Raw genomic sequence first — 25,690 nt, 5'->3', positions numbered from 1 at the left:
AATCGTGGCCAAAATGTTTTCTGTTATCTTTTTAGTAAAAAAAAAATAATAACCCAAATTAGTTTATAACCAAAAATTATATTTTTTAAAAAAAATTTAACATTTTTATTTTACTATATTATTATTATTATTATTATTTTATTTTTTTTTTTTTAACATACTCTCACCCTAGCAGTACAGAATCACCATAGTGACACTGTACTACATGTGGGGGGTGATGAAGATTTTTTTTTTTACACTGATTGCTTTTACACCCATAAAGGCTGTAAAAGCAATAATTTCTCCTTCTCTCTGGCTGCATTCTTGCAGCCATTGAGAAATACTGTGTGAGCTGTGATTGGTCACAGCTTGTCACATGGTACAAGGTTGTTGTGAATAGCCTTGTACCATGTGACCTCTGTGATCATTCACAGATTTCACACGTAGTAAGCAATGATGGCAGAAGTGACATCTTGCTTACTACACTGCATGTGATCACTGATTGGACTCTGCATGTGATCACTGATTGGACGTAGGTCCCGTACGACGATCGGTGTTCCACTGACTCCGGAGGACACAGCAGGCACCGGATCGCGGTGTTGCGTGCCCTCCAGGGAGTGTGCACAGCTTGAAAATGCGGGGGCCGTTTATGAACAGCAACCCGCCCCTGGACTGCCACCGTCCAGCCGTTTATATACAGCGGCCGGATGGCAAGTGGTTAAAGGGTCATTCCATGATAAATTGAACAGTTGTGATGAGTTACTGACAGTACTTTTTTCCTGCAGATTGTATGAACGGTGACAAGTTAGTGATCGGTGACTTCCACGATACACCAACCATGAAGAGAGAACACACATCACCACCAAAGCTCCTCACCAAAGCTCACAATAAGCCAAGGAGGGTAACAAAGACATGTTTGTATGTTAACGAGGTGCCCAGGCAGATAAAAAAAGAAGGGGAATATTCACAGCTGGTTCGGGTCTCTTCATCGAACGGTCTGTCCCAGAAGAAGTTCTCAATAAAAAGAAATTCAGCTTCCATCCTTCTTGAACCTTTTGAGAATTATGACGTTAATGTGGGAAGATCTGATTTATTACACCTCTGCAAAATTTGCAAGAAAGCCTTTCCCAGCTGTTCCCTTTTGTGGAGCCACATGCGGGTTCACGCCACAAAAAAGCCGTTCCTCTGCCAGGACTGCGGTAAGGGTTTCTCTCGAGGCGACTACCTGAAATCCCACCGCAGGTTACACACAGAAGAAAACCCTTACAAATGTCCGGAATGCAACAGCCCTTTTCCCGACAAACTGACCCTGAAACAGCACCGCCAGGACCATCACAACCGGCTGGACCGAAGGCTGAAGGAAGTGAAACTGCTGCTCCAGCAAGACCCCTCCTGTTTGCTGCCCATCCTCGCCACCAAAGGCAGCCATGTTTGTGACGTATGCCAGAAGAGCTTCACCAAATCGTACAATCTGAAGGTCCACCAGAGGATTCACTCAGGTGAGAAGCCTTATCAGTGTCCGAAGTGTGGCAAGTGTTTCTCGCAGAACATTCAGCTGAAGATCCACCAGACCACACATGAGGAGTGGGCGCATGAGGCCAGCCGGTTCCAGAGAGCCAAGCCCACGGTCCTGGCAGAGAAAGTCCACAAGTGTGAGGTGTGTGAGAAGAGCTTCAGCAAGTCATACAGCCTGAAGGTCCATCTCAGAGTCCACTCAGGAGAAAAGCCTTACCAGTGCGATGAATGCCACAAAGCCTTCTCCAAGAACAACCTGCTGACCGTACACAAGCGCATTCACAGCGGAGAGCGCCCTTACCAGTGTTCAGAGTGCCCAAAGAGCTTCAGCGTCATGTCCCACCTCCGTGTCCACAAGAGGACTCACTCTGGAGAGCGGCCTTACCAGTGCACCGAGTGTGCCAAGAGCTTCAGTGACTACTCTTCCATGGTGCGTCATCAGCGCATCCACTCGGGCGCCAAGCCCTACCTCTGCACCGTCTGTAGCAAGAGTTTCCGAGAGAAGTCCCACCTCACCGTGCACAGACGGATTCACACCGGCGAGAGGCCTTACAGATGCAGCCAATGCGAGCGGACATTCAGTGACTGCTCCTCTTTCGTCGAGCATCGAAGGAACCACTTAGGGGCAAGGCCATACAAGTGTGCGGTGTGTGAGAAAAGCTTTACCAAGGCCTACACACTAAAAATCCACCTCCGGGGCCACAGTGGGGAGCGGCCATACAAATGTAGCCGCTGCCCGCGCAGCTTCAGTATCAACTATCAGTTGAAGGTCCACGTGAAGACGCATGAAGTCAGTGAGCAGGCCGTCCCACCTCACATTATACCAGGTGCCATTCTTGTAGAGCAGTAGTTAGACGATAGACAAGCCAAGTGGTTTACTCTTAGGCCATGGCCAAGTGGTTTACTCCTAGGCCACGGCCAAGTGGTTAACTCCTAGGCCACGGCCAAGTGGTTAACTCCTAGGCCACGGCCAAGTGGTTAACTCCTAGGCCACGGCCAAGTGGTTAACTCCTAGGCCACGGCCAAGTGGTTTACTCCTAGGCCACGGCCAAGTGGTTTACTCCTAGGCCACGGCCAAGTGGTTTACTCCTAGGCCTCGGCCAAGTGGTTTACTCCTAGGCCACGGCCAAGTGGTTAACTCCTAGGCCACGGCCAAGTGGTTAACTCCTAGGCCACGGCCAAGTGGTTTACTCCTAGGCCACGGCCAAGTGGTTTACTCCTAGGCCACGGCCAAGTGGTTTACTCCTAGGCCACGGCCAAGTGGTTTACTCCTAGGCCACGGCCAAGTGGTTTACTCCTAGGCCACGGCCAAGTGGTTTACTCCTAGGCCATGGCCAAGTAGCACTTGATTTACTAAAGATTTATTAGGATGCATGTTGTCATATTGGACTTGTTGGGTGCAGTGTGACCACAGCTTTGGGTCATCTTCTGTAATCAATGTGAAAGTATATATCATGAGCAGTACACCTGTGTGAGAAGCCTGAGGCAGAAGGGACCACACTCAACCTCCCAGGCCTCACAGACCATTTCAGCTTCACTATGGGAGTTGCTGCATAGGACTTCTCTGCGGGCAGGGAGTCAGAGCAGAGCAGCTTCAACCTGAGGCTTCTCAAACAGGCACGTTGAGGGAGGTTCGCAATAAAGGGTTAGTCCATCCAAAATTGATATTTGAGTGTTTGGTGGATACTGGAGAGTCAAACCACATGACTGTCTTGGAAACTCTAAATGGTGAGATCCCTGGTCTGTACACCTGTTGTGCCCATTGTGAGGGGTTCCCACCATCCCTGTGCTGAGTTCCCGGGTCTGTACACATGCTGTGCCCATTAAGAGGGGTTCCCACCATCCCTGTGCTGAGTTCCCGGGTCTGTACACCTGCTGTGCTTGTTATGAGGGGTTCCCACCATTCCTCTGCAGAGTTCCTGGGTCTCCACACCTTTTGTACCCATTATGAGTGGTTCCCACCATCCCTGTGCTGAGTTCCCAGGTCTGTACACTTGCTGTGCCCATTATGAGGGGTTCCCACCATCCCTGTGCTGAGTTCCTGGGTCTCCACACCTGCCGTGCCCATTATGAGGGGTTTCCTACCATCCCTGTGCTGAGTTCCCGGGTCTGTACACATGCTGTGGTTGTTATGAGGGGTTCCCACCATTCCTGTGCAGAGTTCCTGTGTCTCCACACCTTTTGTACCCATTATGAGGGGTTCCCACCATCCCTGTGCTGAGTTTCCGGGTCTGTACACATGCTGTGCCCATTATGAGTGGTTCCCACCATCCCTGTGCTGAGTTCCCGGGTCTGTAAACCTGCTGTGCTTGTTATGAGGGGTTCCCACCATTCCTGTGCAGAGTACCTGGGTCTGTACACCTGCTGTGCCCATAATGAGGGGTTTCCCACCATCCCTGTGCTGAGTTCCCGGGTCTGCACACCTGCTGTGCCCATAATGAGGGGTTCCGACCATGCCTGTGCTGAGTTCCTGGGTCTGTACTTCTGCTGTGCACAGTAAGAGGGGTTCCCACCATCCCTGTGCTGAGTTCCTGGGTCTGTACACATGCTGTGCACAGTAAGAGGGGTTCCCACCATCCCTGTGCTGAGTTCCTCGGTCTGTACACATGCTGTGCACAGTAAGAGGGGTTCCCACCATCCCTGTGCTGAGTTCCTGGGTCTGTACTTCTGCTGTGCACAGTAAGAGGGGTTCCCACCATCTCTGTGCTGAGTTCCTGGGTCTGTACACATGCTGTGCACAGTAAGAGGGGTTCCCACCATCCCTGTGCTGAGTTCCTGGGTCTGTACTTCTGCTGTGCACAGTAAGAGGGGTTCCCACCATCTCTGTGCTGAGTTCCTGGGTCTGTACACGTGCTGTGCCCGGTATGAGGGGTTCCCACCATCCCTGTCCTGCATTCCTGCGTCTGTACACCTGCTGTGCCCATTAGGAGGGGACTGATTTTTACATTCCAGAAAATGTACCAGGAAAAGCCCCAACACTGCAGCGTGGACAAGACCACCCAAGCCTCCCAGGTGAACTGGAACAGAGCCAGGAATTACAAAGGGGGGATCTCACTGTTTGAGTTCTGCTCTCCACACCCCAATTAAAACCGAAATATCACTTTTGAGCGTGCTGACCCTTTAAGTCCTGCATTTTACAGGGAATATGTACTTCCATTCTGGGCAACAGGTTCATTTGTATTGTAGGGACCCAGCCTCCCATCCACCAACAGCCAGCACCCGCCCCTCCCATCCACCAGTAGCCAGCACCCGCCCCTCCCATCCACCAGTAGCCAGCACCCACCCCTCCCATCCACCAACAGCCAGCACCCACTCCTCCCATCCACCAGTAGCCAGCACCCGCCCCTCCCATCCACCAGTAGCCAGCACCCGCCCCTCCCATCCACCAGTAGCCAGCACCCACCCCTCCCATCCACCAACAGCCAGCACCCACTCCTCCCATCCACCAGTAGCCAGCACCCGCCCCTCCCATCCACCAACAGCCAGCACCCACTCCTCCCATCCACCAGTAGCCAGCACCCACCCCTCCCATCCACCAACAGCCAGCACCCACTCCTCCCATCCACCAGTAGCCAGCACCCGCCCCTCCCATCCACCAACAGCCAGCACCCACTCCTCCCATCCACCAGTAGCCAGCACCCGCCCCTTCCATATACCAATAGCTAGCACCCCCCCCCCCTTTCCCCATTGGTTACCACAGTTGTTTTTTGTTCCATTTGTCTTCAGTCTGGTCACATGGTATGTAGGGTCCCCTGTGGATTTTCTCCCAGTGGTGGGTGGACATCAGTAATGCAGATGTGATGGCATAATCCTATGTATATCCATACCGTCCCTATAGTAAAGTGTACCTGTCATTTTCTCAGCAGACCTTCATTTGAATCCATCCATTATGTACTCCATGTAGATCTCCTTATTTATGCAATGCATGCGTGTTACTTCTGCCTTGGAAAACATTTATTGATTTCTAATAAAACTGGTCTACAAATTCTCTTTCTGAGTTTGGTATACTCAAATCTTACCACAAGAGGGCCCCTCACATGACAGAGTTCAGTTGCTCAAATGGTCCTGTGACAGTACATCAAGGGTTCTTTCTCATTGGCCTCCAAACTTTTGAATATGTTTCTGTGTACAAAAGGGAAGAGCACAGGACTATACAGTTGTGTTGAAAAAAATAGCAGTGTTTGTATTCTTCTTTACAAACTCAAACATTCACTATATAAACTGAAAAATGTTTGAAGATTTTGCTTTCCTTTGAATGACTTCATGAATATTTGGTTGTAGTCGCACGGTTTCTGAGAACTGCTGTACATCTGTGTTGCATGGAGTCACCCAACTTCTGGCCCCTGTGATCAGGTATTCCAGCCCAGGATGATTGGACTACATTCCACAGTTCTTCTCTATTTCTTGGTTTTGCCTCAGAAACTGCATTTTTGATGTCACCCCACAAGTTTTCTATTGGATTAAGATCCAGGAATGGGGCTGGCCACTCCATAACGTACATCTTGTTGGTCTGGAACCAAGATGTTGCACGTTTACTGGTGTGTTTGGGGTCGTTGTCTTGTTGGAACACCCATTTCAAGGGCATTTCCTCTTCAGCCTAAGGCAGCATGACCTCTTCAAGTATTCTGATGTATTCAAACTGATCCATGATCCCTGGTATGCGATAAATAGGCCCAACACCGTAGTATGAGAAACATCCCCATATCATGATGCTTGCACCACCATGCTTCACTGTCTTCACAGTGTACTGTGGCTTGAATTCAGTGTTTGGGGGTCGTCTGACAAACTGTCTCCGGCCACTAGACCCAAAAAGAACAATCTTACTTTCATCAGTCCACAAAATGTTGCGCCATTTCTCTTTAGGCCAGTCAATGTGCTCTTTGGCAAATTGTAACCTCTTCAGCACGTCTTTTTTCCAACAGTGGGACTTTGCGGGGGCTTCTTGCAGATAGCTTGGCTTCACATAGGCGTCTTCTAATTGTAACAGTCCTCACAGGGAACTTTACACCTTCTTTCATCTTCCTGGAGCTGATTGTTGGCTGAGTCCGTGCCATTTTGGCTATTCTTCTATCCATTCCAATGGTAGTTTTTTGCTTTCTTCCACGTCTTTCAGGTTTTGGTTTCCATTTTAAAGCATTTGCGATCATTTTAGCTGAGCAGCCTATCATTTTCTGCACTTCTTTATATGTTTTCCCCTCTCCAATCAACTTTTTAATCAAGGTATGCTGTTCTTCTGAACAATGTCTGGAACGGCCCATTTTCCTCAGAATTTCAGAGAGAAATGCACTGTAACCAGCATGTACAACATTTGCTGCCTTCCTTCCTTAACTTCCCTGGCGGTATGATTATTTCAGATTTTTGGTGCTGAAAGCGGTACCATTATTTTGCATGGAAATTTGGCGTTTTATATTGTAGGCCTGTAATTCTTAGGAATAACTCACTGAAATCTGTCCGAACAAGAGTCTAGTAAACATCCCGGGTAGGATAAAACTTGAAACACGAAATCATAAATTATAATTTAATAAATAATCATAAAAAATAATAATATAATAATAAATTTAATTCAATAATATAATCAAACCAACAACACTGAAATTTGAAATATAGCGCCAAGTTCGCACATCGCTGAGCAAAGTCGCAAAATCGTTTTCAGTGTCTGATGACAAATTTCCCCCACGAATCATTATCACTCAATTCTGCAAGTGATTCTAATTTACTATCACTGTTCTCTAGCCGGTCTAAAACGCTTTTGACCTAAATTGACACTTTTTGGACGCCATGGACATTTCTCAGTTTCTAGGCAGAAAGAACAGTAAAAATGCAGGCAGGGCGCAGGACAAAGCACTCGGGACAAAATGTATGTGAAATGGTTTGATACAGGAATGTTATACTATGTGATTTTAGTGATTTTTGTGAATGTCACTTTTTGTCATTTTCAAATTTCCTGCCGTTCCGTCCCCCGTACGTCCCGACGCTCGCAGGGGACGGAACCCAGATGACAGATGCCGGCATCCACCGGATTACATTGCTGGGGACACTGCAGGAGGGACATCGCGGGAACGCAGGACAAGGTAAGTGATCGAGGGATCGCGGAGTAGCGCCACATGGTAAGCCTGAGTGTAGCTCGGGGTTACCGCTTGTGGTGCTGAAACTTTACCCCGAACTACACTCGGGAATACCGCCAGGGGGGTTAAATAAGGGCAATAATTGCCACCTGTTTTTCAAAGAATGAATGACCTCACTAATAGAACTCCACACGGCTATTATTTTGAACATGCCCCTTTCAATGAGTGATTCAATGACACAGAATCAGCAGCATGCATGTCATGACTGTTGGGTCTGTTGGATTTCTATTACTCTACTACACCTGCTAGTAAATTATTTGCCATGTAGAAATATCATTTCTACCAAAAACAGTGATTGATCCGGTTAGTGATGTCTGACTGCTATCATTTTGAACACAACTGTATATCTTTAAAGCGGAGTTCCACTCACTCTGTAAAAAATCCTGACCAAAGTGTTCATTTTCTCAACAGTTGCTGGTTTCAATGAATTTCTTCTTTAAGGTAGGCTCAGTCAAACACTGTGTTATCTTCTCGCATACAGAATTGAGAAATGTAATTGTATGAAAATGATCCTTTTATCCAAAGGTTTATGTGAGTCTCTGAATCTTGTGGCACAGTTATTAGAAGTGCATTGTGGGTACAAGGATCATGACACAGAAGTGCAATGTAATTGTATAGCAACTAGACTCATGGTCTGTTTAATCGTCCCTCTTTAAACCACTCCCACTGTTAGGGCTCATTTAGACTAGCAGTTGGGGATGGTAAAAACTTGTGGTCGTGTCACAATTTTGCTCCCCCACCGCAGAGGGAGCAGACGTGGGTGTACACATGCTATGGCAAGGATTATACCTTCTATCCATTTTGGCAGGCATAGCACTCATCAAACGTGACCCAGTCAAGTGAATGGGGCCGCTCAACCTGAGTGAAGCACCCCACAACCAACTGCAATGTACTTCAGGGATCAAGGGATTGAAGCAGGCAGTGAGGAGGCAATACAGCACCTCCTCACCACCTGTCAAATGCTCTCTGAAAAGTTATCAGACTATGGTACGTACCTCAGAGACCAAAGCAAATGTGAACAAGCCCTTAGATGGAACCTGACCATGACCACCGCTTGTCGGTGTGTAACCGAATGTGTTTTTCTGCTTCATCCCAGAGTTCTCCAAATCTTTCATAAAAATGGTACCAAGATCATGGCTGCAGCTGGTAACAACTTCCCATCAGTACGTTGAATGGGAAGTGGTTAAAGAGGACCCTCCTTTAACCACTTGAGCTCCGGAAGATCTTACCCCCTCCATGACCAGGCCATTTTTTGCTGTTAAGCACTGCGCTCCTTTAACTGGTAATTGTGCGGTCATGCAACACCGTATCCAAACAAAATTTTAAATAATTTTGTTCACAATTAGTGGATCTCCTTTGGTGGTATTTGATCACCATGGTTTTTTGTTTTTTTATTATATAAACAAAAAAGAATGAACATTTTGAAATAAAACAGCGTTTTTTATTTTATGCTTCAAAACTTATCCAATAACAAAATGTACAAAAAAAAAAAAAAAATCTAAATTTTTTTTTTTTTTTTTTTATAAATTTAGGCCAAAATGTATTCTGGTACATGTCTTTTAATAAAAAAAAAAATCTTGATAAATGTATATTGATTGGTTTGCATGAAAGCTATAGCATCCACAAACTATGGTGTGTATATATACTGGAATTTATTAATTACTTAAATTTTATACTGGTAATGGAGGTGACCAGCGACTTATAATGGGACTGTGCTATAGTGCAGCAGGCATTCTGACACTAACTGACGCTGAGAGGAACTAACTGCCACTGAGATCATCAATGACATTAATTCAGTGATAATACTATATTCACTGTACTAATGATCCTGGCTGGGAAGGGGTTAACATCTAGGGCCATCAAGGGGTTAAATGTGTTCCCAGCAATGTGTAATATGTGTGTAAAGTGTGCTGCTTTTACCAATGATCTCTTAGTTTCTCATGCCTGCTTTGCAGGCATGAGAAACAAAGAGATTTTTCCCTCTGTATAGAGCTCTGTGTTGATTGTCTTTTCATGATATTACACTAGGTATGGTCTTCTTTTCATGACATCACGCTAGGTATGGTCTTCTTTTCATGACATCATACTAGGTATGGTCTTCTTTTCATGACATCACACTAGGTATTGTCTTCTTTTCATGACCACACTAGGTATGGTCTTTTCATGATATTACACTAGGTATGGTCTTCTTTTCATGACATCACACTAGGTCTGGTCTTCTTTTCATGACATCACACTAGGTATGGTCTTCTTTTCATGACATCACACTAGGTATGGTCTTCTTTTCATGACATCACACTAGGTATGGTCTTCTTTTCATGACATCACACTAGGTATGGTCTTCTTTTCATGACATCACACTAGGTATGGTCTTCTTTTCATGACAGCACGCTAGGTATGGTCTTCTTTTTTTGTACAAAATTTACACAAAACAAATCATAAATGATCCCTCCACACCTCCTCCTCCCCTTTTCATACCCCACCTCTAATACCCACCCTACCCGCGCCGCCATCTATTGCCCATAATATAACTAGATGCGCAGCTCTAAAGTTAAATTCAATTAATAAATTATGACTAATAATTATATTATATTACATTTATTTATAAAAAGTGGAGACTCTCATGGCGTAGTAACAACAAACTTCCGATTTTCATGAAAGGCTAAAAACATTCACATTCCATAGGGATATCAAAGGCAGTGTACATAGAAAAGTGTCAAAGCATCCAATCCTCCTTCCTTGATTGGCGGCAGCCTACTTCTGGGTTCCGGTCAGCGTGATGGCGTCACTTCCTCTGGCCTTGGATAGTGACGCAAATTTCCCCTCTCAGCACAAATCCCCCCTCCCAGCACAAATCCTCTCCCACAAATCCCCCCTCCTAGTATAAATCCCCCTTCTTAGCACAAATCCCCCCAATTCCCCCTCCCAGCACAAATTCCCTGCCCTACGATAAATCCCCCCTAATTGCCCCTCCTAGCCCTAATCCCCTGTCCTACGATAAATCCCCCCTAATTCCCCCTCCCAGCACTAATCCCCTGTCCTACGATAAATCCCCCCTAATTCCCCCTCCCAGCACTAATCCCCTGTCCTACAATAAATACACCCTTAGCAGAAATCCTGCCTCTTGACCCAAATTCCCCTCCCCCCATCCCTCATCCTAGCACTAATTCTATCCACAAGATCTTCCCCCACCATAACTCAAATCACCCCACCCCCTTCCTAGCATAAATCCTCCCCCCCTCAAATGTTATCTGCTGTATGGAGGAGTGCTGTTCTGATGACAGGAGTGGGAAGAGTACAGCACAGCCCCCACCGCCTGTCTCTCTGCCGCTGTTATTTCTCCGGCAGCCCACCCTAGCACCCCCCCCTAGATCCGGCCATGTCGAAAGGTCTTGTTGGGAAATTTAGTTTTAATCAGCGCTGCCACCAATCAGGAGTCCCCGCTGTCAGAATACAGTAGCGCAGAAGGGAGGATTCCTGCCTCCACCTCCAATGCGTTTGCCTTTTGTCATTCAGCCAGTATGGCCAGCTTAAACTTCATCCATGTCCAGCCTTCCATAAAGGTTGCTGCAAAGCAGAAACAGAAACAGTCCAACATCGATGTCATAATGGAAGATCTTCATCCTTGGATTACCGCTATGATGAGCACGTAATATGTCCAAAATCGATATCTTTTCACATTTGTCGTCCAAATCGATATATATGTCTTCACCAACCACTTTTATATAAATCATTTCCTTTTTCATTTTCTTGATTTTCCCGTGTGTGCTCACTATGACACCTCTCTTAAATAGATCTTTGGCCGTGTATTTAGTCATATCTTCTGTATAATGGATCCTTGGAACCTTTCCAGCAAAGCCTGACTTTTCACCCAGCAAGTCGTCCACACAGTTTTTCCTATACTTCTTGTACAGGTCTATGATGCCCTTCATATCTTCACAGGTGTCTTTGACATCAGCTAACGCCTGCTCGTTGATTTTCACCTCAGCTGCTCTTCTCTCACGAAGTTCGTGTTTCCCTTTGATTTCATTGCGAATTAGGTTGGTGACCTCTTCGTAGCATGTCGCCTCTGTGAAGTAACCGGCTTTTTGCAAAATCTGCAGGTTTGCGGTGACGGTTTTTGTTATAGATTCCTGAGAGGCATCATCTTGATTTTCAGTTGAACAGGATCCTTCCTGTTCATTTGCACCTTTAGTGTCGGTGGGAGTTGTGCTTTCTGTTACAATCTCCTCCTTCTTCTCTTCCTTCTCCTCCTCCTCCTCCTCCTTTTTCTCTTCCTTTTCCTCCTCCTTCCCCTTCTCCTTCTCTTCCTTCTCCTCCTCCTCTTCCTTCTCCTCCTCCTCCTCCTCCTTCTCCTCCTTCTCTTCCTTCTCCTCCTCTTTCTCCTTCTCCTCCTTCTCCTTCTCCTCCTTCTCCTTCTTTTCCTGTTCGAGCGTCAGAATCTCTTGGAGTTTTTGTTCAGGTGTCTTAGCCATAAGTTGTAGGACCAAATTCATGGTGGAAACCTTGGCTTTCTCTGTTTCACCATCCAAATTCTCCAGCGGAGGTAATTTGCTGTATAAAGATAGGGGGATGTTAGTTATTTTCCTTGTCTTGTTATAGGCAGCTCCATGAGTGGCCTCAAGCTCGTTAAGTGGAGGGACCGGTCCAATACCCTTATACATTTGGTACACAATGTCCGCGGTTGGCGAAAGTCCGTGGTCGCAAAATACAGCCTTCTCATACATAGAAAGCAGAGTATGTGTATAGATGATGTCCCCTGCATGTATGATTATCTGGGGAGTCTGTATTGCGTCAGCGTACTTGGTAAAGCCGAATTTTTTCTCTGGTTCTATAGTGTTCAGAACTTGCTTAAAGAAACTCCCGAGCTTTTGGGAGGTTTTCTTGATATAGTTGTCCAATCCAGGCGCTTGATCTGTGTTGGCAGAGAAGGGATGCATGGTCATGCAGAAGATTGAAGATATGAACAATAAGTTGTTCCTCTGGTTTGAAAATTCACCTACATACATGTCAAATTTATCCGGTTCCACTATGGCTGTGTGGAGGTACTGAGAAAGGAAATAGCCAACAGACTCCGACAGTAAATCTTCACCTACCATTGGAAACTTGCTTAGCAAAGATTGTTGGAGGACTTTGGTTAGGTATCTCAGCCCATAAGGAATCTTGTTCACAGATGAGAATATGTCCTGTAGGAATGTGTCCGTCAGGGCATATACATCAATTTTATGGCTGAATAGTTTTCGAATTTTTTTCTCTAGCTTGGTCCGCTTCTTGTGTTTAGAGTCTGGATAGGTCAGTCTATCATCGATTCTCAAGGTGTCCATTATTCCCCGAGTCAGCGCGTTGACTACGGGATTGTACTTTGCTTTCTGGGTGTAAAAATATTTGATGACCTTTAGAATCTGTGATTTTCCCTGAAATATGTCCTGAACGCTAGCAATTTTGGTTTCCACTTCTTTACGAAGAGCAAATTCCATCAATTTCAGGAAATAGTACTCTTCTCGTGGAGTTTTGCCGTAGTTGTAGAGCTGGAGGAGCAGTCTGCTTGTAAATGTGATAATATCACTATAGGATGTCAGCTGGTCCATGAGTCTGGTCAGGTAAGCTGGATCCGTCTGCAGATAGTAGAAGAGGTGTTCATAGGACTCCAGCCTCTCACTTCTCTTCCTGTCCTCGCGAGCCTCCTGTCTATGCTTGGCTATGGCCTCTTTAACTTGCTCCTTATTGCTAGGCTTTAGTTTTTTGAATCTGGAGACGAGATCCTGTTGAGTGATATTTTCTTTCACTAAAGCTGCGATTTCTATGTCCAAGTTGTCCATCTCACACCTCTGTTCATTGAGGGTTTTAGAATGAGACGTTAATTCCACGTTCAATGTGTTCATCCGCAGCTGCAGATTGAAGTTTGGGTCATGGGGGCTCAAGCATTTAGAAAACTGGATGACCGAGCTCGGCGATGGGTTTTCACTATGCATGAAATCGTGGAATCGCTGTTGTTCCAAGCTTCTTCTGGCCCATGACTGAAGTTTTATAACGATTTCACGATGCCGCTCCTCTAACCTTTCTCTCTCAAGTCTTTCATCTTCAGTCTCCTTCACCACTTCGTCTTTCTTCTGTTCCTCCGTCTCTTTGAGTTTAATGTCTTCATTCGTCGTCTTTGGCTGATCTTCCTCTGCAAATAATGACCTCAGCCATTTGCAGGGACTGTTGCAAAGGAAGCCCAACCTTGTCCTTCTGGGAGATGCCCTCCCTCCTGTAGTGCGGTGGGTGTTTCTCACCATTTCTGCTATCAGATGGTAGAATACACCAAGAATTTCTATTGGTAGTAATCAGATGTCTTCAGATCAGATGTGTTCACCACAACAGTCACTTGTAGACTGAACTCTGCCTCTGCTGGCTTCTATTTTTAGCCTCTGCTCCACTGTGACAGTTTCTTTTTTGTACAAAAACTTTATTGACACAGCCTCTGCTGCACTGTGATGACCTCATACTGACAGTTGCACAGTTCAAACATTTTTTTTCAACAAAACTTTATTGACACAGTGACAGCCAACTGACACATCATAGCCTGGAAGTGATAACTGCCAGCAGAGGAGGAATGAACACATCGCTGTATCTTCAGTATTGGGTGGAGCCACACGTCTTGAAGATCTGCTTGAAATGCACTTTGTCATTTGGACATTATACAAATGTGACACTTGTGTGGGGTGTTTATTAGGTTTTATCTTTGGGTGGAGTGATTGAGAATCACGATGGATTTGTTGGATATTCACATTGATTGTTATGTCTTTAGAAGGAAACCACATATATGAGGGGGTGTCATATATTCAGTTATGGGTGGAGTGATTGAGAATCATTATGAATTTGTTGGATATTCACATGGATTGTAATGTCTTTGGAATGGGACCACATACTGTATATGTGCTGTTTAGCGAACAGTTTTATTGATTTCAGTTTTGGGTGGAGCAACTGAGCCATCTTCTGTAGTGCAATGTCTGTCCTTTGGAAGGCAGTGTACACTGTGATGGGGGAGGGGGAACGTTTGATGAACTGTAGGACCCGCCTTCTTTTGGCACACTTTCAGAAAACTCCCCCTCTAATGGAAGTCTATGGGAAAGTGTTGGTAACCTGCACCAAACCCGCCGGACACTGAACTGCGGGGAAAACCCACCAGAGCTGTGTGACATGGGGGGGCCACCTTCTGTACATGAATGGAAATGTCCTCCAGGACTGGGAATAAACCAATCAACACACAGAGATCGTACAATAATTTATTGGGGGATCAAATCACACTGAGGGGTGCAGGCTGACACCCCCAACCACTGACATCCTCTATCACCACAGATTGACACCCTGCCCCCAACACTGAACCCACCCATCTCTGAACCCTGACTCCCACCATCACCCTAGATTAACACCACCCAACCAGTGGCAACCCCTGTTACCCTAGATTGATACCCCCGACCACTGACCCCCACCATCAGCCCAGATTTCAAACCCCCACCACCTCCAACCACTGACACCCGTTATCACCCCAGATTGACACTCCCAAACCTCTGACACCTACCATCACCTCAGATTTTAAACCCCCCCACCTCCAAGCACTGACCCCTACAATTACCTCAGGTTGATTCACACCTCCCACAACCACTGACATTCCTGGCCGGCACTTGGCGATCGCTGACGGGGGGGGGGGACCTGTGTGTAAACCACACCGATCTCTCTCCTGTCAGCATGGGCATGCTGCTTTGTATCCCCCTGCACAGCATGTCTCCCTAAAACACACACAGCACACAGTTAACCCTTTGCCCAAAAGTTAACCCCTTCCTGCCCAGTGTCATTAGTACAGTGTCAGTGCTTTTTATTAGCACTGATCACTGTATTGGTGTCACTGGGGATGTCAGTGGCAGTTAGTTCCCCCCCAGTGTCAGAATGCTGCTGCAGTCCCGCTATAAGTCGCTGATCGCCGCCATTACTACTATAAAAAAAAATTCCAGTATATATACCGCCATTTGTAAACGCTATAACTGTCACGTAAACCAATTCATTTACACGTATTGGGATTTTTTTTTTTGTAGCAAAGACATGGAGCAAAATATAGTTTTGGCCTAAATTTGATTTGTTAAACTTTTTATGGGATGTTTTATAGCAAAAGTAAAAAATATTGTTTGTTTTTTAAATTATCTGTCTTTTTTTGTTTATAGCGCAAAAAATTAAAACCGCACAGGTGATCAAATACCACCAAAAGAAATCTCAATTTGTGGGGAAAGAGGACATACACTTCATTTGGATGCAGCGTTGCACGACCGTGCAATTGTCAGTTAAAGAAACGCAGCTCCTGAGCCCTGTGCCCCGGATAATGCACGCTGTGAGCCCTGTGCCCTGGATAATGCACGCTGTGAGCCCTGTGCTCCGAATAATGCACGCTCCTGAGCCCTGTGCTCCGAATAATGCACGCTCCTGAGCCCTGTGCCCTGGATAATGCACGCTGTGAGCCCTGTGCCCTGGATAATGCACGCTGTGAGCCTTGTGCCCCGGATAATGCACGCTCCTGAGACGTGTGCCCCGGATAATGCACGCTCCTGAGCCCTGTGCCCCGGATAATGCACGCTCCTGAGCCCTGTGCCCCGGATAATGCACGCTTCTGAGCCCTGTGCCCCGGATAATGCACGCTCCCGAGCCCTGTGCCCCGGATAATTCACGCTCCCGAGCCCTGTGCCCCGGATAATGCACGCTCCCGAGCCCTGTGCCCCGGATAATGCACGCTCCCGAGCCCTGTGCCCCGGATAATGCACGCTCCCGAGCCCTGTGTCCCGGATAATGCACGCTCCCGAGCCCTTGCCCCGGATAATGCACGCTCCCGAGCCCTGTGCCCCGGATAATGCACGCTCCCGAGCCCTGTGCCCCGGATAATGCACGCTCCCGAGCCCTCTGCCCCGGATAATGCACGCGCCTGAGCCCTGTGCCCCGGATAATGCACGCTCCTGAGCCCTGTGCCCCGGATAATGCACGCTGTGAGCCCTGTGCCCTGGATAATGCACGCTGTGAGCCCTGTGCTCTGGATAATGCACGCTGTGAGCCCTGTGCCCCGGATAATGCACGCTCCCGAGCCCTGTGCCCCGGATAATGCACGCTCCCGAGCCCTGTGCCCCGGATAATGCACGCTCCCGAGCCCTGTGTCCCGGATAATGCACGCTCCCGAGCCCTTGCCCCGGATAATGCACGCTCCCGAGCCCTGTGCCCCGGATAATGCACGCTCCCGAGCCCTGTGCCCCGGATAATGCACGCTCCCGAGCCCTGTGCCCCGGATAATGCACGCTCCCGAGCCCTGTGCCCCGGATAATGCACGCTCCTGAGCCCTGTGCCCCGGATAATGCACGCTGTGAGCCCTGTGCCCCGGATAATGCACGCTGTGAGCCCTGTGCCCTGGATAATGCACGCTGTGAGCCCTGTGCCCTGGATAATGCACGCTGTGAGCCCTGTGCCCCGGATAATGCACGCTCCCGAGCCCTGTGCCCCGGATAATGCACGCTGTGAGCCCTGTGCCCCGGATAATGCACGCTCCCGAGCCCTGTGCCCCGGATAATGCACGCTCCCGAGCCCTGTGCCCCGGATAATGCACGCTCCCGAGCCCTGTGCCCCGGATAATGCACGTTCCTGAGCCCTGTGCCCCGGATAATGCACGCTCCTGAGCCCTGTGCCCCGGATAATGCACGCTCCTGTGCCCCGGATAATGCACGTTCCTGAGCCCTGTGCCCCGGATAATGCACGCTCCTGAGCCCTCTGTCCCGGATAATGCACGCTCCTGAGCCCTGTGCCCTGAATAATGCACGCTGCCGAGCCCTGTGCCCTGGATAATTCACGCTCCTGAGCATTTTTTATCCCTACATTCAGATAAGGTTTCCCTCTCTCTCCATCTTTTGTTTCTCTTTTTTTTCATCTCTTATTTTCTCTCATTCTCTCCCTTTAAATATTAATAAAACAGATTGAAACCTTAAAACATATCCGATTGATTCCTGTCTAAATTGTCCCTAGTATGTGTATGTATGACTGTGAGTTAGGGACCTTAGATAGTACGCCCCTTGAGGGTTAGGGACTGATGTGAATGTACAATATATATGTAAAGTGCTGCATAAATTGACAGTGCTATATAAGTACCTGAAATAAATAATAAATAAATGGGTCAAATTAACAAAAATAAAATCACCCTTCTACCCATAAGGATGGGTAACTCTTGTAGCAGAGGTGTAAGTACAACCTTCAGGGCCCCGCTGCATGAAACCATGAAGGGCCCTCCTGACCACTGGTCCCAGGGCCCCTTCCCTCCGGGGCTCTTTATTATTGTCACGCAGCAGCCCCCTTCCTGCCATCTTGGGTCCCCCACGGTGGCGGATCGCCAGGGTTCAGTCACATGTGCAACCCTTGTAACCCTGGTGGTTCCCCCATTGTGTTCTACCTGTATTTAGGCACTGCCATAAATGTTATAGATTTTCCCAGCATGTAAGGCCTGCACTCCCGGCTTCCAACAGGCTTTTAAACAGGATGTTCCTGACAGGCTCAGCGAGTGGACCCTGAGCAGATCACCCATGACAAGAGAACCAGCATACCCCTCGGGGATATGAGCTGCAGTGGTGCAGGAAGAGAGCTCTGAGAACAAGTACTCGGTTCTACTAACTTGCCTGGGGGGCGCTTGGGTGGGCACTAGGGGCCGAATCTCTAGCGAAGTGCCTGGGATCCCAGACATCACAGTTGTCCCCACTGTAATCGGCATCTCTTGAAGAAGGGGGGAAAGTTGTCAAAGAATACTGGCAGTGATTTGGGGGGGGGGGGGGTAAGAGGATGTTGTATGTGCTAGAGGGCACTTTTGGAGGGGAGAGGATATGTGCTAGAAGGGGGGGGGGGGTTGAATATAAGATCTGAACCCCAACCAGGGGCGGACTGACCATTTGGAAACTAGGGCACTGCCCGGGGGCCCCATGAGATGCCCCTGGTACCTTTTTCATAGGCTTTTTTGAGTTTGTGCAAGGACACAGGGGCCCCATGAGTTGTCAGTCCACTCCTGACCCCAACCAAGCACAAGTCCTCTCCCCTCCCAAAGTGCCTCCTAGCACATACAGCATCCTCTTACCCCCTAAATGGTGCTAAAAGGTTAGCACTTCTGCCTGGCAGTACTAGGGTTGCTGGTTCGAATACCATCCACCGCACCACCTGCCTGGAGTTTATATGTTCTCCCTGTGCCTGCGTGGGTTTCCTCCAGGTACTCCAGTTTCCTCCCACATTCCAAAGACATGCTGGTAGGTTAATTGGCTCCTGTCTAAATTGGCCCTAGTATGTGTATGTATGAATGTGAGTTAGGGAGCTTAGATTGTACGCCCCTTGAGGGTTAGGGACTGATGTGAATGTACAATATATATGTAAAGCGCGGCATAAATTGATGGTGCGATACAAGTACCTGAAATAATAAATAGGAATTCTGTGACAACTTCCCCCCTTCCCCTGCAACTGTCAGGTGTACCGCATTCAGATCAGAGCAGGACATGTAAAGCTGTGTATAGGAAAACATTGGAGCCGAGAGGAGGGGGCTGCAGTCCGTGTGTTAGGCTGTCCATACATTATACAATTTTCTGTCCAATTTCTGCACCAGATTTACCTTCAACTATGTAGTGCAAGAGCCCGCCTAATTGGATACAATTGAAAGTGTTGTTGGGTTTGACCTCCTATTATATGGTTTTTGGTAAATCTAAACCAAATATCTCAAGAAAATTGTATAATGCATGGCCAGCCTTAGTCTAGGTTCACACCTAAGTGTTTTATGGTGCATTTTGTATTTTTCAGAAACTCACTACAGTCCATTTAACATGATTTCCTATGGGACAGGTTCACTTCTCTGCGTTTTTACCCGGTGCTTTTTTATTTTTTAAAAAGTCAGGGATTTTTTTTAAATGCAAAACGTTGCGTTTTGGTTCAATAGACTTCAATGGAGACGTTGTAGAAATGAATGTGATACGTTTTGCCTTTTAATGTGCCCACCACAAGTTGGCAAAAAACCACAGCAGAACGCATGTACAAAAACGCACCGCAAAAAACTGCAGAAACGGATCACAAGCAAACTGCATAGGTGTGAACCTAGCCTCAGTCGAGGTTCACACCTAAGCGCTTTGCATTTTGCAGAAACGCACTACAGTCCATTTAACATGATTTCCTATGAGGCAGGTTCACATTTCCGCGTTTTTACTTGGTGCGTTTTTTGGAAAGGGTCAGGGACTTTTTTGAATGTAAAAAGGTGCGTTTTTGGTTCTACAGACTTCAATGGAAACGCTGCAGAAAGAAAGAAATTGTGTGTTGGTTCAATAGTCCTCAATAAAGACGCTGCAGAAATACATGTATTGCGTTTTTTATGTGGTTTTTTTTTTGCGTTTTAATCTGCCCAGCAAAAGTTGGCAAAAAAACCCCTCAAAATGCATAAAAACGCATATGCAAAACGCACCACAAAAAGCACTACAGAAACGGATTAAATGCAAACTGCATAGATGTGAACCTAGCCTTAGTGTGAGGCAGGGGTGGGGGAGAAAGAGAGATGCAGCTGCCATACAAATCGCAGAGTGTGGGACCCGAAATACCCTGTGCAAGCTGCGAGGCAGTGTTACTGGTGCCCCCACCAGGAAAGTCATTGGAACCGGACATCTTTCCTGCTGTCTTGGGCCCCCTTGCAGGAGCAGAATGCCAGGGCCCAGTCGTATGTGCCATTGCTGCGGCTAGCATTGCCACCTCATCCCTTTCAAAGCAGAATACATATTAATTACACAGGTTCTGAGGTTAATTCAATGCAGATAAGGTATTAATTGAGTTTAATTACCACCTTAATCAGCCCCAGAACCTGTGGAATTAACCACTTCCAGTCCGGACACTTTCACCCCCTTCCTGTCCAGGCCAATTTTCAGCTTTCAGCACTATCACACTTTGAATGACAATTGCGCGGTCATGCAACACTGTACCCCTATGAATTTTTTAGCATTTGTTTTAGACAGATAAAAGTTTATGTTGGTGGTATATACTCACCACTGGGATTAAAAATTAAAAAGTCCAAACATATTGAAAAAAAAAAGTGTTTTTCTTCTAAAATTTTGCAAATAAATAATCTTCATAAATCTTGTCCAAAATGTATTCAACTATCTTCTTAGTAAAAAAAAAAGTAACCCAAATTAGTTTATAACCAAAAATTATAATTTTTCTAAAAAAATTTTCACATTTTATTGTATTTTTTTATATTATTTGTTTTTTTTTATTATTATTATTTATTATTATTATTACTAGCATTATTATTAACATACTGTTACCCCAGCAGTACAGTGTCACCATAGTGACACTGTACTACTCGTGGGGGGCGATGAAGATTTTTTTTTTTTTTTTGTGTTACACTGATTGCTTTTACACCCATAAAGGCTGTAAAAGCAATCATTTCTCCTTCTCTCTGGCTGCATTCTTGCAGCCATTGAGTAATACTGTGAGAGCTGTGATTGGTCACATCACAGCTTGTCACATGGTACAAGGCTGTTGTGAATAGCCCTGTACCATGTGATCTCTGATCATTCACAGATTATACTAACGGTAAGCAATGATGTCAGGAAGTGACATCTTGTTTATTCCTGTGATCACTGATTGGCCAGTCAGAGATCACATGAATCGGGACCTCCAAGGGAGCGTGCACAGGCAGTGAATGCAGGGGCCGTTTATAAACGGAGACCCACTTCAGCACTGCTCCCATGGAGGAAAGAGAAGCATTCTCTCTCTCTTTCTCTCTCTCTGTCTGTCTGTCTGTCTGTCCTTTCAGAGAGAAAAATTGTGTTTTTGTAAAAATAAATAATTATAAAAAAAATGAATATACCTAGATCAAGGTTTGATCTAGGTCAGTGGCAGGGTTAATGTTTGAGCCAAGGTCAGGGTCAGTTCTTTTTAAAAAAAAAATTTTTCCAGGATTTTTTTTTTTGTAAATTACTGTGTCAGTAGCAGGATAAAAAAAAAGCAAAATGCGCACCGTTGTTTCTGGGCCATACTACGGGTACAAACAACAACTAACATACCAGGGGCGGGCTGACCATTTGGAAACTCGGGCACTGCCCGAGGGCCCACGGTCAGTAGGGGGCCCCATAAGATGCCCCTGGTACCTTTTTCATAGGCTTTTTTGAGTTTGGGTAAGGACACAGGGGCCCCATGATCCCCTATTGCCCGGGGGCCCCATGAGTTGTCAGTCCGCCCCTGTAACATACACATATGTGGTATTACAGCGATCATCTGGAGCAAGATAAATTATTTTGAGTTCTTTAGTGATTGGTTATGGTTGTAGCAAGAAATATACAACTTAACAAAATAGTTTTTTTTTTTACTATTTTGGGTCAGTTTTCCTTTGATAATAAAAAAAAATCAGGAGATATCCATTACCATTCACCACAAAATGAAAGCCCAATTTGTCCTGAAAAAAAAAAACAAGATATAATCCACCCGGATAAATAAAGTAGTTGTGATGATATGGATGGTTTTAATAACATGTCAACGTTGCAAAATTGTGCTTAGGCTTTAAGATTTGTTTACCCTTCGGCGTGAAGGGGTTAAAGGGATGAGGTGGCAAGTCTGGCTGCGACCCTGGTAGTTCCACCACTGTCTTGTAGATGTTACTGGCAGCATTGGCAGTCACCTGGCTGGGATCACAAGACACGCCCAGCTATTGATTGACAGGTGGGTGTGTGTTATGGAGACTAGACTGAGCATGGCAGATAGAATCATGGGAACTGTAGTTTCCAGTGGGAGATGCAGATGTCAATTGGCTGCAGAATGGAGCTCCATTTTCTACAGAAAATGTGACCTCCAGTCCCACTTTTTTTTTTCATTTTTAGTGTACTTTAAAGTATTACTAAAACCAGGACCCTGCATTCACTATATCTGCTCTCCCCGGACCCTGCATTCACTATATCTGGTCTCCCTGGACCCTGCATTCACTATATCTGGTCTCCCAGAACCCTGCATTCACTATATCTGGTCTCCCTGGACCCTGCATTCACTATATCTGGTCTCCCAGGACCCTCCATTCACTATATCTGGTCTCCCTGGACCCTGCATTCACTATATCTTGTCTCCCAGGACCCTGCATTCACTATATCTGGTCTCCCCAGACCCTGCATTCACTATATCCGGTCTCTCAGGACCCTGCATTCACTATATCCGGTCTCCGCGGACCCTGCATTCACTATTTCTGGTCTCCCCGGACCCCGCATTCACTATATACGGTTTCCCTGGACCCTGCATTCACTATATCTGGTCTTCCCGGACCCTGCATTCACTATATACGGTTTCCATGGACCCTGCATTCACTATATCTGCTCTCCCCGGACCCTGCATTCACTATATCTGGTCTCCCTGGACCCTGCATTCACTATATCTGCTCTCCCCGGACCCTGCATTCACTATATCTGGTCTCCCAGAACCCTGCATTCACTATATCTGGTCTCCCTGGACCCTGCATTCACTATATCTTGTCTCCCAGGACCCTGCATTCACTATATCTTGTCTCCCAGGACCCTGCATTCACTATATCTGGTCTCCCCAGACCCTGCATTCACTATATCCGGTCTCTCAGGACCCTGCATTCACTATATCCGGTCTCCGCGGACCCTGCATTCACTATTTCTGGTCTCCCCGGACCCCGCATTCACTATATACGGTTTCCCTGGACCCTGCATTCACTATATCTGGTCTTCCCGGACCCTGCATTCACTATATACGGTTTCCATGGACCCTGCATTCACTATATCTGGTCTCCCCGGACCCTGCATTCACTATATCTACTCTCCCCAGACCCTGAATTCACTAGATCCACTCTCCCCGGACCCTGCATACACTATTTGTGGTCTCCCCAGGCCCTGCATTCACTGTAGCCGGTCTCCCCGGACCCTGCATTCACTATATCTGCTCTCCCTGGACCCTGCATTCACTATATCTGCTCTCCCTGGACCCTGCATTCACTATATCTGCTCTCCCCAGACCCTGCATTCACTATATCTGGTGTCCCTGGACCCTGCATTCACTATCTGCTCTCCCCGGACCTTGAATTCACTATATCTGGTCTCCCTGGACCCTGCATTTACTATCTGCTCTCCCTGGACCTTGAATTCACTATATCTGGTCTCCCTGGACCCTTCATTCACTATATATCTCCACATGATATGTCTTTTTAGGCGATAAGAGGGGGACAGTGGAAGAAGAGGAGGATCCGAGAAGACAGGATCAAACAGCCTTTTTACACAATGCAGAGGATTAAACCATTATGTTCCACAGTAAGTATAACAAGCATGCTTTACTGAATATACAGACTGATTTTACTGTTGGGGGTTTAGTAACACTTTATTGTAACGGACAAGCAGAATGGAGCTCCACTCGACAGTAAACATGTGACCTCCACCCCCAGTCTGCAGCCTCTCGAGTTAAGTCTATATTTTGATATTTTAAAGATCATTAAATTAAAAAAGAAGTGGAGAGGAGATCACATATTTCTTTCTGAGTGGAGCTCCACTCTGCAGCCATAGATTGGTTGTTACAATAAAGTTCACTAAAACAAAGTTGGAGTGGAGGTGACATGTTTCCTGTCCAGAGTGGAGCTCCAGTCTGCAGCCAGAGCCCTTTGAAAAGTATAAAAAGGATATATGTGATCAGGACACGGGTGACCTCCACTTCCTTGAGTTGTGTCCATTGGTTGATTGTTACATCAAGGCTAGGCTCACACCTATGCAGTTTGCATTTGACATGTTTCTGCATTGTGTTTTGCATTGCAGTTTGCATTTTTGCACCTGCATTTTTGATGCTTTTTACATTTGTTTTTTGTTGCTAGACAGATTTAAAATGCAAAATGCATCAGAACGTGGCAAAAAGGCAGCAAAAACGCACTACATGCTTTGCTGCAGCGTTTCCATTGAAGTCTGTAAAATCACAACTCCACTTTATACATTCAAAAAAAGTCCCTGACCCTTTCCAAAAAACACATCGGGTAAAAACGCAGAAATGTGAACCTGTCCCATAGCAAATCATGTTAAATGGACTGTAGTGCGTTTCTGCAAAACGCTGTGGAAAACACTTTGGTGTGAACAGGGGCGGACTGACCATTTGGAAACTCGGGCACTGCCCGAGGGCCGGGGGTCAGTAGTGGGCCCCATGAGATGCCCCTGGTACCTTTTTCATAGGCTTTTTTGAGTTTGGGCAAGGACACAGGGGCCCCATGATCCCCTATGAGTTGTCAGTCCGCCCCTGGGTGTGAACCTAGCGTAAAGTGCGTTAAAGTTCTCGGCAGCACAGTGGCTGAATGGTTAGCACTTCTGCCTGGCAGTACTAGGGTTGTTGGTTCGAATCCCAACCACGGCACCACCTGCCTGTAGTTTGCATGTTCTCCTTGTGTCTGCGTGGGTTTCTTCCGACACTCCAAAGACAGGCTGGTAGGTGAATTGGCTCCTGTCTAAATTGTCCCTAGTATGTGTATGTATGAATGTGAGTTAGGGACCTTAGATTGTACGCCCCTTGAGGGTTAGGGACTGATGTGAATGTACAATATATATGTAAAGCGCTGCGTAAATTGACGGCGCTATAGAAGTACCTGAAATAAATGAGTACTGCTTAGACCTGAAGAAGGGGACATTCCCCAAAAGCTTGTCCTCAAAATATATGTTAGTGCAAATAAAAAAAGTATCACGGACAGTACTCAATTGTTCCTGAAATAAATAAATAAATAAAGCGTAGTGGAGGTCACATGTTTCCTGTTGAGTGGAGCTCCACTTTGCAGCCTCTGCTTGTTTGTTACATTAAAGTTCACTAAAAAGAAAAAAAAAAAAGGAGTGGAGATCACACGTTTCCTGTGGAAAATGGAGCTCCATTCTGCAGCCAGACCCTCATCGCAGATGCTCGCACAGTGACGGGAAGTGACGTGCCAGCTCTGCACAGCTCCTCCCACCATCACTAGCAGTATCTAGCAGAGGAGGAATGGTGGGGGGATTAGAGACCCCAATGGCATCTATATGGTAGGAAAATCCTCATCT

General features: G+C 46.5%; 2 protein-coding genes across 5 annotated transcripts in view; both read left to right on the top strand.

Annotated features, from left to right (window-relative positions):
- The window catches only part of LOC149432258 (uncharacterized), a 48,453-nt gene extending 30,837 nt beyond the window's left edge, over positions 1-17,616 (top strand). For 3 of the 4 annotated variants that reach the window (XM_089665314.1, XM_089665313.1, XM_089665311.1), the window contains 2 exons: positions 765-2,321; positions 15,821-17,616. In XM_089665314.1, coding sequence (XP_089521440.1) covers positions 765-2,321; positions 15,821-16,080 — 1,817 coding nt within the window. In that variant the 3' untranslated portion in view covers positions 16,081-17,616. Of the gene's footprint in view, positions 1-764; positions 2,322-8,030; positions 8,061-15,820 lie in introns of all 4 variants that reach the window. The other variant, XM_089665312.1, reaches the window with a different exon arrangement.
- Positions 17,617-25,573: 7,957 nt separating this feature from the next.
- The window catches only part of LOC149432257 (zinc finger protein 777-like), a 34,038-nt gene continuing 33,921 nt past the window's right edge, over positions 25,574-25,690 (top strand). Inside the window, exon 1 of the mRNA XM_089665322.1 lies at positions 25,574-25,672. The gene's annotated coding sequence lies outside the window, so the exon portion shown is untranslated. The remainder of the gene's footprint in view (positions 25,673-25,690) is intronic.

The sequence above is a fragment of the Staurois parvus genome, unplaced genomic scaffold (genome assembly GCF_062004578.1).
Source record: "Staurois parvus isolate SC_StPar_1 unplaced genomic scaffold, SC_StPar_1.0 ptg002181l, whole genome shotgun sequence".
Classification (NCBI taxonomy): Eukaryota; Metazoa; Chordata; class Amphibia; order Anura; family Ranidae; genus Staurois; species Staurois parvus.
This window is presented reverse-complemented; position numbering and strand designations above follow the sequence as displayed.